This window comes from Phacochoerus africanus, chromosome 5, assembly GCF_016906955.1.
Source record: "Phacochoerus africanus isolate WHEZ1 chromosome 5, ROS_Pafr_v1, whole genome shotgun sequence".
Lineage (NCBI taxonomy): Eukaryota > Metazoa > Chordata > Mammalia > Artiodactyla > Suidae > Phacochoerus > Phacochoerus africanus.
In genome coordinates, this window is record NC_062548.1 from 11,594,480 (window position 1) to 11,610,460 (window position 15,981).

The window sequence follows — 15,981 nt, forward strand, 5'->3', positions numbered from 1 at the left end:
CTTCTGCTCAGTGTCACTGCAAATCTAAAAACTGCCCTAAAAAATAAAGTCTACTTCAATTGAAAAAAATAACACGGTGTACCTCAAATGCCAGCCGTGCTTGTGTCTGGTGGTTCGGTTAAGGGGGGTTTGTTCGTATGTGTACTTTTCCATCTTTTCCAAATTTTCTATGCTGGACATGTGTTATTTTCATCACCAGAAAAGAATCCATCCTTTTCTTTTTTTTTTTTTTCCCCCGCTGTACATCATGAGGATCAAGTTACTCTTATATGTATACATTTTTTCCCCCACCCTTTGTTCTGTTGCAACACGAGTATCTAGACATAGTTCTCAATGCTACTCAGCAGGACCTCCTTGTAAATCTATTCTAAGTTGTATCTGATAACCCCAAGCTCCTGATCCCTCCCACTTCCTCCCTCTCCCGTCGGGCAGCCACAAGTCTATCTCCAAGTTCAGGATTTTCTTTTCTGTGGAGATGTTCATTTGTGCTGGATGTTAGATCCCAGTTATAAGTGATATCATATGGTATTTGTCTTTGTCTTTCTGACTCATTTCACTCAGTATGAGAGTCTCTAGTTCCATCCATGTTGCTGCAAATGGCATTACTTTGTTCTTTTTTATGGCTGAGTAGTATTCCATTGTGTATATATACACATCTTCCTAACCCAATCATCTGTTGATGGACATTTGGGTTGTTTCCATGTCCTGGCTATTGTGAATAGTGCTGCAATGAGCATGCGGGTGCATGTGTCTCTTTTAAGTAGAGTTTTGTCCTGATATATGCCCAAGAGTGGAATCCATCCTTTTCAAAAGAAAGCCTGGCCGGAGGTGTTTGTGTGCAGCGTTGTGAGTGCTAACCCCTGCCTTCTGTCCCCTCCCTGAAAGGGCCACCTGAGCGAGGGCTACGGGCAGCTCTGCAGCACCTACCTCACCCTGCTGAGGACGAAGATGGAATACCACACCAAAGTGAGTCCCGGCCGCCGTCCTGCCGCCTCCTCACCCCGTCCCCGCCCCCCCCCCCCCCCGGTGGGCCTCCTGTCAGGTCTGCTGGGGCACAGGACAGCCCAGCTACTTAGGGAGCGTTCATACCAGCTGTGTGGAAGCCAACATGTCACAGGGCGGCTGCGGTCAGGCCCCTGGGGTGTGACAAAGGGCCTGGGATTTTGACCCAGGTCTTTTGCACCTTTTGTTCCCCGTTGTGCAAATAGAAAGAGGAGCCCCATCCACCAGGTGGCCTTAACGAAAATATTTCAGAAGCACTGACTTGACTTTGAATAGAAACAATCCCTTCCCTTTATTTAGTACGTTTCCACGCAGGCCCTTCCTCTAATCAAGATACAATTTTAGTCAGTATTTCTAATGCACCTCGTGCATGGAAAACTGTGCACCTTAGAATAAGGACAAAGGGTCTGCTCTCTAGGAGTTTACAGACCCACCGGGGAGGAAAGGCTTGCACACTTGCAGCAGCCGTGTAACAGTCCTGGGCGGGTTTGTGTTTCTGCACAAATGGGCCAGGGATGTGATGTTTCCTTTTTTTTTTTTTTTTGGTCTTCTTGTCTTTTCTAGGGCCACACCCACGGCATGTGGAGGTTCCCAGGCTAGGGGTTGAATCGGAGCTACAGCTGCTGGACCACACCAGAGCCACAACAAGGCGGGATCCGAGCTGCATCTGCCACTTACACCACAGCTCACGGCAACGCCGGATCTTTAACCCACTGAGCCACAACGGGAACTCCCTTTTTTTTTTTCCAACTTTCATTTTTATGCCAGAAATGTCTTGAAATGACAGAGAAGTGGCACCCCAAAGGACACAGTGAAAGAAATGGGGATTGAGGTGGTCCTTGAAGGGTGGGTGTGGTGCAAATAGGGGGTGGAAGAGAATGGCACGCCAGGTGGCAAGGGGAGAACGGCCTGAATTAGGGAGCTGGCAGTGGCAATGGAGGCAGGAGTAGAGTTAAGAAGAAATACCATAGGGAGTCCTCTTCGTGGCTCAGCAGCTAACAAACCCAACTAGGATCCACGAGGATGTGGGTTCGATCCCTGGCCTCGCTCAGTGGGTTAAGGACCCAGTGTTGCCGTGAGCTGTGGTGTAGGTCCAGAACGCAGCTCGGATCATGCATAGCTATGGCCATGGTGTAGGCCAGCGGCTGTAGCTCCGATTCGACCGCTGGCCTGGGAATTTCTATATGCCGCGTGTGCAGCCCTAAAAAATAAAAAAATATATTAAAAAAAGAAGAAGAAATAGCATAATTTAGTGTCTTTTATCCCCATTGTCTTTCATGTACTTGAGGGGTGGTTTTGCTTCACTGAAACCATCCCAGCCAGCCCAACCTTTTCTGAACATCGTTTGCTCCTCACAGCAGCCCTATAAAGTAGGTGTGATTAAATCCTAGGAAAGTGACTCTCAGACAGTGGTTTAGTCCCTTGCCTGATTCACCACGATCCTCGGTGGTGAGGTGGGATGCAAACCCAGGCCCAAATGACAGGCTCATGCTGTGCTCAGTGGCCACCCTCACTCCCAACGTGTTGGCTGCCTGCTCCACACCAGCGCTGGGTGAGGTTCTAGAGAGAAAAGGGGGAGTAGACTTGGCCGCTGCCCTCAGGAGTCGTGGTCCAGTTAGGAGAGGAGAGGGGGGCACATGGAATCGTGTCATGGGGTGTCTTGCCCAGGCTCGGGTGACCAGGCAGGCTTCTCAGAGGTGGCGACCCCTGAGCTCAGCCTTGGAGCATTAGTTATCCGTGCCGGGTAACACCTCAGCCCACACCGTCGTGGCTTAAAACAACAGTCCTTCGTTATCTCTGACACCGCTGGTCCGGAGTTCCAGAAGGGCTCGGTCGGGCACTTCTGGCTGGGGGGTCTCGTGTGGTGACAGCCACATGCCGGCTGGAGCTGGAACAGTGAGGGTCTGGCCTGGCACCTGTGTCTTCATGATGTCTCAGCGCTTCTTACAGCCTGGCCAGTTTGCCAAGAGAACGAGGAGCGCGTGTGGCATTTAGACCACCCAGCCTCAGAAGTCGCAGAGTACCCCTTCTGCCGCTGACCTGTAGGGGCTGAGGTCTTCGTCAGGGTCCCCCGATTCACAGGGGCAGAACTGACACCACTGAGCTGGAACGTCAGGGTCACATCGTAATGAGAGCGTGTTGAATGGGAGACGTCCCAGTAGTGCGGTGGGAAAATGCGTTCAGCCCCTTTGCCCTCTGGCCCCTCGGTTCACACCCTCCCCTCCTCCAGCTCCGTACACATGCCCCTCCCAGGCCCCCGCTAGTGGACAGAGAGGAAGGGGCCGATGAGGAAGGGGGGCTTGGGAGGTTCCAAGCAGAGGATCAGCTGTAGACAGGAGGGCAGGAGGCCCGGAACAGCTTGGTGTCCACGGGGAGCTACCAGGAGAGCCCTGTTAGAGCGAGGAGCAGGCGACTGGCAGGTGTGAGACTGTGGGGTAACTTGGGGAGAGCTAGGCTGTGGAAGATGGTGAGAGCCAGGATGAGGATAGCCCTCCTGGAACAGGCAAGGCTTGGGGACTTCCTGTAGATTGGCAGGGAAGGGCAGGGAGAGGCAATGCCAGGAGGGAGATGGGGGCCCGTGGGGAAGAGCTGGGCCGAAGGAAGCCAGCAGGGGCTTCAAGAGGCAGAGTGGGGGCCATGGACGCTCTGCACTTGGGCTCCCAGAGGTCAGGGAGCAGGTGTGTGTGGCTCCCTGTGTCCTGTGTGTGGCCCAAAACAGGTGCTCATTTGGGATTTGTTGGATGAGTAAGAGAATGATCCGGAAGCTAGATTGGATGAAATAGCACACAAAGGGAGGGGCTGATCCCAAATCGGGAAGGAGGTGGTCCTTTTCTTCTGAAGCTGGAGAAAGGGAAGGACAGCTAGGTACCCTTGAAGCAGGAAGGGGAGTGGGAAGCAGGGTGCTGAGTTACCAGTGATGCAAGACATGTACCAAGGGTGAGGGCAGGGGAGCCGGGCACCAGGTTGAGGGTGGGACGGTTTTTGATGGAAAGGGGAGCCCTTGGGGCGGTGGCCAGGCCTATTATGAGTCACTAAAGCTGCAGAGCATGGTTTCAAAGTGACACTGATTGTGAGACCTTCTCCAGGGAGATTGGCAGCTGGCCTGAGGCACAGGGTTCACTGGGTTTAACAGCAATGTGGGGTGAGAACTGGCAGCAAGAAAGACGAGGGCAGGAGTTCCCATTGTGGCTCAGTGGTTAACGAATCCGACTAGGAACCATGAGGGTTGCGGGTTCTATCCCTGGCCTTGCTCAGTGGGTTAACGATCCGGCGTTGCTGTGAGCTGTGGTGTAGGTTGCAGACGTGGCTCGGATCCCACGTTGCTATGGCTGTGGCGTAGGCCAGCGGCTACAGCTCCAATTCGACCCCTAGCCTTGGAACTTTCATATGCCATGGGAGTGGCCCAAGAAATAGCAAAAAAAAAAAAAGGAGAGGGCGTGGGAGAGGGGGACCTGGTCACCACGATGTCCCGTCTGAGCAAAGTAGTAAGTGCGGCCAGAAGGGGGCGCTAAAAGAACTGGCCTGAGTTTCTGAGAGAGAGGAGCAGGAGTGGTGGGTCTGAGGGCAGGAGGGGTCTGCGAGGGCAGAGCCAGAGAGGGCTTACAGCCAGAGAGAGAGGTGGCAGGGTGGAGGGTTTCTGTCTTCAGAGGCTGAAGACTCACCCTGAAATTAGAGCCCCCATGATGGACAGTCTGCCCACCTCTCTGTGCTCCCTGCCACCTGCCCCACTGCCCTGGGTGCCTTCTGCTCCAGGCAGGCCACACGGAGTAACAGGGAAGGATACAGATACTCGACGACCAACCGATGATCCCAGATCATTTCCCCTGACTCTGGGGGTGCGTGATACAGTATTTTAAAACCTTCAAGTTTATTTTACTAACTGTGTTTTGCCAAAGTTAATGTGAGAATGGGTTTGCCTGCCCTGGACTCACAACAGCAGCTTCAGAAAGTGACCAGAGGACAGCGGGACACCCGGGTAGGATTCCAAGTGTGCTGGGGCTAAGCAGAGGCCATGCTGCCTGCGTGTTCATGTTGTGGGTTCAAGTTGAGGACCCATCGCTGGGATAAGCTGGCTGTTGCTGCACCACAGGGAAGACGTCCTTGGTGTGAGGGAGGGGCCCTCCCCTGGTGCCCCAGGGACGGGATGGAGCCTTCCCCCGTGATGATGGGTGGTGGGTGCTCTTTGCTGAGAGCCAGTCTCAGGGCTGGTATAAAGGGAGCACTGCCACCTCTCCAGGGACCGTGTGTAACCACTGAACAAGCAGAACCCAGCCCGCTGCTGTCGGAGCCCTGCTTGATGTCAGCTTAGTGGGTGTCTCTAGAGAGCACTTGAGATGCCCTGTTCTCACGTCCCTCTGCCTCCCTTCCAGAATCCCAGGTTCCCAGGCAACCTCCAGATGAGTGACCGGCAGCTGGACGAGGCTGGAGAGAGTGATGTGAACAACTTGTAAGTGGCTTTCCCCACGCTCTAGATCTGACGGGGAACAAAGCTTGTGTAGATGCTGTCACTTCCACTTAGGGTCACAGAGGGCCCACGGGCAGCAGCAGTGGCTGGGGTGGGGTCTAAAGCCCTGAGTGACTTGGCCTCGGAGCCATTGACTGCTGGTGCCACATCCAGAACCCTTCCGGGTCATCTCACACTCCAGGCCTCCCTTCTCTGTGCCCCTCTGCCTTCCCAACCCAGCCTGGCACCTTCCTTCCCCTTTGCCATTGTCACTGTTGAATTCGTCCTGCTTGGTCTTCAAATGGCCTTTATACCCACTTGGGGGCTAAGAATTAGAACTGTGTGTGTGAGTGTGTGTGTGTGTGTGAGTGTGTGTGTGTGTGTGAGTGTGTGCGCACATGTGTGCTCATGCTTGCACGTGTACATTGGAGACAGAAGCAGCAGCACTGGGCGAGGGGGACAGGGACCGGTGAAGCTGTAACGGATAAGCTCCCTTTCTTCTTGGGTCCAGTTTCCAGCTGACAGTGGAGATGTTCGACTACCTGGAGTGTGAACTTAACCTCTTCCAGACTGGTGAGTCTCCCCTCCGGCTCCGCCTGGACCAGACAGCCCAGCCCTGTCTCTGTGCACGCTGTGCAGCCCAGGGCTGGGAAGATGGGGCTACCCACGCCCACTCTGTCCTCGTGCTGGGAGGGCCAAAGCCCCGGGGCATTTTTGGAGTTGGTGACTTCATAGCTGAGCAGGAAGACCATCCCTGCCCTAATAGCCTCCCCACTAAGCCCAGGCCTCCCTCTAAGAGGCCCTCTGCCAGCCCCCCAACTGTGGCCCCCACACCGGCCAGTCCTTTGACACAGGCCTGCCTGCTGCTCAGCTGGGCTGGCCCTCGGATGGATTTCCGCTCGGTGGGAAGAGCTTCTGTCTGCTGTTCAGTCGGCAGCCATGGCAGAGAGCTGGTTGAGTTGGGCTGTTACCCACATGCACGTGAGGAGCCCCCAAGTCCTGCTCCACTCTTGGGAGGAGCTGGCCCACTTCCGGGCTCCCTTCTCCTGAGCGCGCTGGTGCCTCCAGGCTGTCGGCCCCTGACACTCCCCTGATGGGAGTTGGGAAGGAGCAGCCAGTTCCCTTCTCTCCTGGGTCCTCTTCCCCACACCTCCCGGCCCAGCTGCCTCTTCTTTCCCTGGGGAACTCGAGAGCCAATTTTCTGAGATTTGAGATGTTCCCCATAAGCTTCCAACCCCATGAAAGAGTGTATCTCAAACTACAAGGACGCGTGTGCAAGTTTGGTGACCTTCTCAGCTCTGGGACAGGCACAGCCCACTCTTGGGGCTTTGATGCTCTCATGAAGGACAGAAAACTCCCTCCCTCAACCACAGCTTCCTTCAGCACGTTCATCTGTGCAGCACATTCTGACAGCTGGCCTGCTAGGTTCCAGCACAGGTCTGAGGTGGGGCAAATCCCTTTACACTTTGACCAATCAGTTCAGTGCAGGCAAAACACCAGAAACAACTGGAAACCGTTGGTTTGTAGGAGAGACAAGAAGGTGCTTGGTCTGTAGCAACCTATATGAGCAGGTCACATACAAAAATCAGTAGAGAAGTTCCTGCTGTGGTGCAGCAGGTTAAGGATCTGGCATGGCTGCAGCTGTGGCATAGATTGCAACTGTGGCTCAGATTGCAGCTGTGGCTCAGATTCGTTCCCTGGCCTGGGAACTTCCATATGCCACAGGTGTAGCTGAAAAAGGGGGGGAAAAGTAGGGAAGTAAAAATGCAACTCTTCTTTTTTCTTTTCTTTTCTTTTCTTTTCTTTTTTCTTTTTTTTTTGGCATATGGAGGTTCCCAGGCTGGGGGTCTAATCAGAGCCATAGCTGCTGTCCTAAACCACAGCCACAGCAATGCCAGATCCGAGCCGTGTCTGCGACCTACACCACAGCTCACGGCAGCGCTGGATCCTTAACCCACTGAGCAAGGCCAGGGATCGAACCCACAACCTAGTCGGATTCGTCAACCACTGAACCACGACGGGAACTCCTACAACTCAGTTTTCAGTACAGCCCCTGCCCTAGGGTATTCCCGGGTCGATGAATTTTTTTAATGCATTGGAAGTGTTTGCCTAAAAGTGTAGGAACAACTAGTCATCAGTGTGACTTTTAGTTGTTTAGCTTTGGGTGGAAAGGGCCTCAATTCAGATGTCATTGACGTTCAGCTTGGGTGTGTGTTGAGTTGAAATACAGGTGTGAATGATATTCTAGGAAATGTCCTCCTTCTGAGAGTCCCCTCTAGAAGTGGCTGCTCAGTTGACCCAAGCTCTCTCCCCCGGCTCTGGCCTCTTCGGAGCCACTGTTGTGGTGGTGAGAGGAAAACAAGGCCGTTGTCTAAGCCTTCGTGGTGGTCCCTCCAGCCCCAAAGGACTGCTGGAGGAAGAGCAAACAGAGATGGGGTAACACCGAACCGGCTTGAGGAGCTGGAGGAGGCGTGTGTGATGCAGAGGCCCCATCCCAGGTGGCCAGCTCCGTCGCCCGTTCTGCCGCCACATCCCAGGATGGCTGGCTCTGTTTGCACATACACTGACCCCGTGGGTCATTCCCCCTCGACAGAGCTCCTCACAGTCAGGACCCAGGCCCTACTCACCTCTGTTCTAGCCCCGTGCCTCCTATATAGCAACTACTCAGCAACAAAGTTCAAGAATGTTTTCTTTCAGAGTTCCCATCGTGGCTCAGCGGTTAACAGATCTGACTAGCATCCATGAGGACACAGGTTCGATCCCTGGCCTCGCTCAGTGGGTTAAGGATCTGGCATTGCTGTGGCTGTGGCATAGACCAGTGGCTACAGCTCCGATTCAACCCCTAGCCTGGGAACCTCCATATGCCGCGGGTATGGCTCTAAAAAGAAAAAAAGAAAAAAGAATGCTTGCTTTCTCAATGAGGTCCTGCTGTGCAGCACAGGGAACTATATCCAGTCTCTTGGGATAGACCTTGATGGAAGATAATATAAGAAAGGGAATGTATGTGTGCGTGTGTGTATATATATATATATGTATGACAGGGTCAATTTGCCATACAGCAGAAATTGGCGCAAGATTGTAAATCGATTTCTCTTTAATTTTTAAAAAATGGGGAGAAAAGCAAAAAAAAAAAATGCTTACTTTCTGGATAAACAGCAGTGAACAAACACCAGGTGGATAGAGCTTATAAAATGATATCAGGGAGTTCCCGTCGTGGCGCAGTGGTTAACGAATCCGACTAGGAACCATGAGGTTGCGGGTTCGATCCCTGACCTTGCTCAGTGGATTAAGGATCCGGTGTTGCCCTGAGCTGTGGTGTAGGTCGCAGACGCGGCTCGGATCCCGCATTGCTGTGGCTGTGGTGTAGGCCGGTGGCTACAGCTCCGATTCAACCCCTAGTCTGGGAACCTCCATATGCCGCGGGAGCAGCCCCGGAAAAGGCAAAAAGACCAAAAAAAAAAATGATATCAATATCCAGCTGAATGCCCTGAGACTGTCTGGGGTGAATTCGCTGGAGTTTTGTAGAGAGACCTGCCCCTTGTCTCTGCATAAACCCCTCCATGGTTAAATGGCGGTGGTTTTCTTATCCCCGAGAGAGCATGGATTTAGAATCAGAGTCTCTGCTGCCCGTGTCCCCACTCCCCTTCCTGTCCTCAGTCACCTCTGAGCCACAGAAACCCCGGGAGCTGATGTTGGAAGAAATCGCTCCACCTTCTGAGTCCTGGTCTGTGACCCCGTATGATTGGGACCAGAACTCTGGGAAGGGTGCCCCTTCTTTTTCGTTTTCTTTTTCTTGCTCCTCTTTTTTCTTGCTTCCTTGCTTCTCTCTCTCTCTGTCTCTCTCTCTGTCTCTCTCTCTCTCTCTCTCTCGATTTGTTTTTGGTTTTGGTTTTTTTGGGCAGCACGTGAAAGTTCCCAGGCCAGGGATTGAACCCAAGCCCAATAAGTGACAACACAGGGTCTTTAATCTATTGTGCCACAAGAGAGCTCCATTTCTTTCCCCCTCTGGTTTTTTGGGGTTTTTTTGGTGTTTTTTTGGCTTTTTTTTTTTGTCTTTTCTAGGACCTCACCTACGGCATATGGAGGTTCCCAGACTAGGGGTCTAATCGGAGCTATGGGCCACTGGCCTACACCGCAGCCACAGCAACACCAGATCTGAGCCACGTCTGCGACCTACACCACAGCTCAGGGCAACACCGGATCCTTAACCCACTGAGCAAAGCCAAGGATCACACCCGCAACCTCATGGTTCCTAGTCAGGTTCATTAACCACTGAGCCACAACGGGAACTCCTCCCCCTCTGGCTTTTGACTTCGGGAAACGTGGGCCAAGTACAATGAGCATTTATTTGGCGCACTTGCGATGATTCTCAAAATGCGGCCCCTCGACCAGCAGCATCAGGATTGCCTATGAACTTATTAAAAGTGCACATTCTTGGGTCCCACCCAGATCTTCTGGGTTAGAATTTCTGGGGATGGGCCCAGCCATCTGTTTTAACAAACCTCCCAGACCTGCACTGTCCAATATGGTAGCCACTAGCCACATGCAGCTATTTACATTAATTACAGTTAAATAACATTCAAGAGGTCCTCAGTTGCCCTCGCCATACTGCAGGCACTCGGCAGCCACACATTTGAACAGCACACAGAACCCTTCCATCATCACAATTCCGTTGGAGTGATTCTGCCGGGGGCATTCTGATGCAGGCTGCAGTTTGAGAGCCACTGAGCTAGAAAATACAGTTGTCAACCCTAGCTGCATATTAGAATCACTAGGGGCCAGGGGGTGGGATGGGGTGGGGGGGGCGTCTTTTGAACCCCACTGATGCCCTGACCCTACCCCAGACCAATTAAAATGGAATGAGGGGTTGGGGACGGAGGGTGCAGGCAGACAGGTGGTTCTAATCAATCTCAAAGCCAATGCTAAGAACCACTGCATGATGCCACGTATTTTATACAACATTTGCATTTTTAATCCTTAATGAGACCTCTTTACAAGACCTTTATGAGGTATGTGCTATTAGAACCATCTGCATCTTACAGAAGAGCATCTGGAGGCACAGAGAGGTTGAGTAACTTGCCCATGGTCACACAGTTCTGGACATTACTGGATGCCAAGGGACCTTCCTGGAAAGCGGCAGGCAGGCTGGGAGATGGAACAGTCTGGGATTCCTTGCCAGAGTGGAGCCTAAGGAAGCCAGTAGCCTTGGGGATGGCCGCCTTGCAGTGACAGCTGCTTTTAATTTGTGTCAAGAAGAAAAGCTGCATTTTAATTAGAACTGTTTGGGAATTTTTTTTTTTTTTCAGCTGCCAGACTAAGCCCGTTAACAGGGATTAGTGCAGCCAGGGGAAGCTGAACTCAGCAGGGCTGGGCTTTCCTCTGGGGCAGCCCCACTCGCTGAGGGACTGCGGGGACAATCTTTGGGTGCTGGCCATGTGTGGAGTCTCCGGAGGCGGTGGGCAGCCACTGCAGGAAGGAAATCAGCTCTGGCCAGGGGTGTGCCCTGAGGGTCCACGGCCAGGCGGGTCTAGCTGTTTGGTTTAGGAGCAAGGGGCAAGGGGCAGGGCTCACAAAGCCAAGAAGAGGTTTTGCTGAGACGTGGCGAGTTACAAGCCAGAGCCTGTGTGGCTGGCAATAGCCAGAGCAGGAGCCTTCACCCCTAGCAGCCAAGATACACCCTGACTCCCGAGCAGGTGAAATGAACACGCTCTACTCTGTGCTCAGCCTGGTGGGAGCCCCCAAGAGAGACAATTACTCAAGCTGGGGGAGCCCCAAGAATGCTCCTTCATGGCCCCTGCCTTTCGTCTGAGCAGAAAGAACACATTCCCTCTGAGGTTTCTGCTTTAATGGGAAGACGGGCTCTGGGTCAAGGGAAGCCCTCAGTTTTATGGGGAGTCAGAGTGTCTGAGAAGAAAAGGCCTGTCGAGACCGTCAGTCCGGGCCTCTGTCTCTGGCATGAGCTCCATCTAATGATGATCTGGACCCCGAGAAGCACCCATTCTGGGGTGCCGTAGAAACGTGGGGAAAATACCAAACCAGAACACAGGGAAGGGAACAGTCCCACCTTGGCTTCCTGGTGGCTCATCACAGGGTTCCTGGAACACGGGAAGCGGGGGATGTGCAGCAACCCTGGATGACAGCGGGAGAGGCTGTGAGATCCCAGGGAGAGGGAACCGTCAGGGTCAAGGCTGACATAGGTCCTGGGGAGTCAGCCCGCTCCTTGCCTCCAGTCTCTTCGTCCGTGTGACAGGGCTACTCTTAGCTGCTCCGTACTAGTGTTTACAGGGTTAAGTGAGGTCATGTTTGCACAGGACAGGTCCTCGCTGTGTCAGACCCCTGCCTTCTGCCCTCTGAGCACGGCCCCCCCTAAGTTCCTCTCCCCTCCTTGTATCCCCTAGTGTTCAACTCTCTGGACATGTCCCGCTCCGTGTCGGTGACGACAGCCGGGCAGTGCCGCCTGGCCCCGCTGATCCAGGTCATCTTGGACTGCAGCCACCTCTATGATTACACCGTCAAGCTCCTCTTCAAACTCCACTCCTGTGAGTATAGCCGGGGTGGTCGCCGCAAGCGTCTGGCCAGAAGGAGGGTCACGGCCTGAGGCTGTCCCTGGCGAGATGCAGCGCCTCCCAGGGCCCTCGGCTTTCTGCTCCCGATCCAAAGGCCCTGGAGCTCCCGGCTGCCGGGGGAACAGAAGAGCAGGGCCAGGTCGCGGTGTGCTCAGGGATGCTCCCGGCTTGCCGTAGCAGTGACCCGGGATGGTCCTCCCTCCACCTCCAGCTTGACCGCCGCGCCACCCCTGTACGTCACGCACCTGGAGACCACACCTATGCGAACAGACCTGGCCCAGGCCTGCGGGAGCCAAGGCAGTGGCTCCCATGTACAAATGGAATTTCGAGGAGAAATCTAAAACAGAGCTGCTCGAGCAGATGGAGGGCCGTCCCTTCCCCAGCCACGGATCCCGGGGAAGCTTTTGCGGAATTTATTTTGGAAACTACTGGTCTGGCGGAAGTGCTTATCCGCTGATGTGCTTCTTGTTTAGAATGCTGTGTGTGGGTCCTGCTGCTGCGGGCTCTGCGTTGGTGAACCACACCCAGGTGGCTCTGAGGTGGGTGGTCCCTGGGCCAGACGCCGAGGTGGCCGCCCGCAAAGCGTGTGCACACGCAGCGTGGCTGGATGATGGAAAAGCAAGAAAAATCAAGACACCCGTGGTTCTATTTTAGAATTCTAGGATGAAGGCTACCCTGAGGCGGTGGTGACTGACAAGGAGCAGATCTGGCGAGGGACAGGCAAGGGACCCAGCACCACTCTGATGAATCCACGAGGGTTTGGAATTTGATGTTCCAGGGTTAGAAGGGCTTTGGAGCCTGAAGGAAGCAGAGAGGGTGGACGCAATCCCAGGAAAAGAAGGCAGGCAGTCGTTTCCAGGCTCCAAATACAGACGAAGCTCCTATGATGCTGCAGAACCAGTTCCCACTAGACCATCCCACTTCCTTCTGTTCAGGGATGAGTTGTGATACGAGACAAGGTGATTCTGTGCGTTTAAAGGTCTTCTTTGAAGGCAGAACAACGTGCAAGACCCTCAGTGAATGCCTCTGGGCAGGGGAATGGTGTGGCCAGGAAAAAGGGACACTCCATGCGGTATATGCTTTTCCAAAATGAACACATTTCCTTTTGGAGTAGTTTCAGGTCTACAGAAAAGTTGCAGAGATAGTTCAGAGAGTTCTCATACCCCTGAGCCCTCGTGACCCTATGAACATCTTCCATGATCATGACACATCTGTCACGGTCGTATCGACACATTATTGTTAATGAACCAATAATGATGCATTATTACTCACCGAAGCCCGTGCATCATTCAGATTTCCAGTTTTTACCTAATGGCCTTTTTCTGTCCCAGGAGCCCATCCTGTCCACCGTGTTGCAATGTCGTCCTGTCTCCTTAGGCTCTTCTTAGCTGTGGCACTTTCTTGGACTTGCCTTGTTTTTGATGCTCTTGACAGTTTTTTTGTTTTCAGCTTTTAGTGTTTTTGTTTTTGTTTTTGTCTTTTTAGGGCCACGCCCTTGGCATTTGGATATTCCCAGGCTAAGGGTCGAATCAGAGATGTAGCCACTGGCCTACACCACAGCCACAGCAACACCAGATCTGAGCCATGTCTGCAACGTACACCACAGCTTATGGCAATGCTGGATCCTTAACCCACTGAGGGAGGCCAGGGATCAAACCCTGTGTCCTCATGGATACTAGTCAGATGTGTTCCCACTGAGCCACAACGGGAACTCCCGCCCTTGACAGTTTTAAGGAGTCCTGGTGAGATACCTGTAGAATGTCCCTCTGAGTTTGTCTGATGTTTTTCTCACGACTGGGCTGGGCTTAGGTGTTCTGAGGGAAAGTGCCATTGTCATCACTGTACCCTTTTGCCATTTTGAATTATGGCACCTGTGTGGGTATTCCCTGTTTATACCAAATGAATATATCCTGTATCAAAAATTACTAAAATTGAAATTTAAAAAGTTAAAAATTAAAGGATCGCTGAGTTGTGAGCTATAGCTGAAATACACAGAATCACGCAACACACAGAATGCACAGCACCCCCTGCTTTGGAGGAGGAGCTGGGCCCGAAGAGGCTGCTGCTTGTCCAGAGTCAGCAGTGACCAGGTCCCCCGGCTCCCAGTCCTGCGGCCTTGGCCTTCCGACCGGCACCTTCTGGCAGGCTCTCTGGGTCTCTCCCAGACTTAGGTCTGGGCTGCGCCTCACTCTGTGTGCCCAGTGCAAATAGCCCAGGACAGAGGCCGCCTCCAAGGCCTGCCCTGCTCCCTCCTGCTGCTTCTGCTTCCGTGGTCATGGACACAGCTTCGAGCCCACTGTGCCCAGAGTGGCTCAAACTCCAGGAGCAAACAGAAGGAAAGATTTGGCTGATAAGCACCTCCAGGGTGCCTGCTGGTCCTGCTGGGCCCTCTTGGTTACCAGTCCCAGGGCAGCTCTCGGTCAGGAGTGCTGGGCAGACCACCGGCCCCACGATGGATGGTCCCCTCCCTCTGGAGCCCTGCTGTGCCTTGCCTGCCCTCTGGTCCTCCTTTTCCATCTCACTCTTTTCCAATTTCTTCCAGGTCTCCCAGCCGACACCCTGCAAGGCCACCGAGACCGCTTCATGGAGCAGTTCACAAAGTAAGTGGCTTAAGTGATAGAAATGAAGGCGAATCTAAAAGCCCTCTGAGGAAATTCCAGTTGTGGCTCAGCAGGTTAAGAACCCAAATAGTATCCATGAGGATGCGGGTTCAATCCCTAGACTTGCTCAGTGGGTTAAGGATCCGGCTTTCCCGAAAACTGCTATGGCACAGGTCACAGATGCAGCTCAGATCTGCCATGGAGGTGACTGTGGTGTAGACCAGCAGTTGCAGCTCCGATTTGACCCCAAGCCTGAGAACTTCCATGTGCCCCAGGTGTGGCCATTAAAAAAAAAAAAAAATAGTGCTATGAAATCAGTTAGTCTGCGCAAGAGCACTTGCTTAAAGCCATCAAGGGATGACAGTATCTGCTTTATTGCTTTAAAAAGCAAAGGCAGAGAAAACAGCAGCAAACCTACCAGTGGCTGGGGAAGCTATGGGTTCTCTGATAAACCTCGTAGAGGAAGGCGATTCCACTCATTCGCTCATCACCTGCTTTACACCAAGGGCTTCATCCTCTTCTTTTTCTTCTCCCCAAGTTCTTAGGGTCTTCTGCTACGTCCGTGCTGACAGCTCCCGAAGATGTTAGCCGGACCTTTGCCTCTGAATTCCAGGCTCACACATGCAGGCGCCTATGGGGCAGCTCCACGCCACATTCACATCCTACACCAAACTCTAGGTTTTCCTCCAAAAACCTTTTGCTTCCCAGTCTTTTCTAGCTCAGTGAATACCGCCCACCATCCACGGAGGGCAGAGATCTGGAACCCACCACCGTCCTCATTCCCCCAAGTTCATGTCTTGTATTTGACCACTACATCTTGGCTCCAGTCTTATCTCCCATCCCTTCGGCTTCTATGACTGTCCACCAGGACCCTCCAGTATGGACAGGATGCTCTGAATTCCCTCTCCTGCCCCCTGCCATCCTAACCAGCAGCAGTTAGAACCCAGCAGTTAGAACAACCTTGTAAACACATAAATCCCTCCCTCACAGCCTTTCCGTGGCTTCTGATTACACTGAGAATCAAACCCGAGTTCCTCTCTGCGGTCTGCACAGCCCCTGCATGACATCTCTGGCCTCGTCTCCAGTGCTTGTTGTGGTTCAGCCACACAGGATCCTCTTCTGGTTCCTGGAACATGCTCAGCGCTCAGAGGCTTAGCATTTGCTGTTCCCTCTCCTTGGGATGCTCTTCCCCCAGCCTGGCCAGCTCCAGGTCATCTTCAGTCACCTCCACACAAAGGCAGTCTCCAGCCTCCTTCTTTCAGTGGGTTCTTCTTCCCCATCTCCTCCTGTTCCTCCAACTCCACCCCACCAGCCCCTGAATTCTCCACCACAGCGCCCTGTTCCCTTCCTAGTTCTCAGCACCACTGTA

General features: G+C 53.2%; 1 protein-coding gene across 3 annotated transcripts in view; it reads left to right on the top strand.

Moving 5' to 3' along the window:
• Window positions 1-15,981, top strand: part of HIP1 (huntingtin interacting protein 1) — a 162,815-nt gene that overhangs the window by 116,557 nt on the left and 30,277 nt on the right. For all 3 annotated transcript variants that reach the window (XM_047779837.1, XM_047779838.1, XM_047779839.1), the window contains exons 5-9: window positions 886-966; window positions 5,373-5,449; window positions 5,958-6,019; window positions 11,845-11,985; window positions 14,555-14,612. In XM_047779837.1, coding sequence (XP_047635793.1) covers window positions 886-966; window positions 5,373-5,449; window positions 5,958-6,019; window positions 11,845-11,985; window positions 14,555-14,612 — 419 coding nt within the window. The remainder of the gene's footprint in view (window positions 1-885; window positions 967-5,372; window positions 5,450-5,957; window positions 6,020-11,844; window positions 11,986-14,554; window positions 14,613-15,981) is intronic.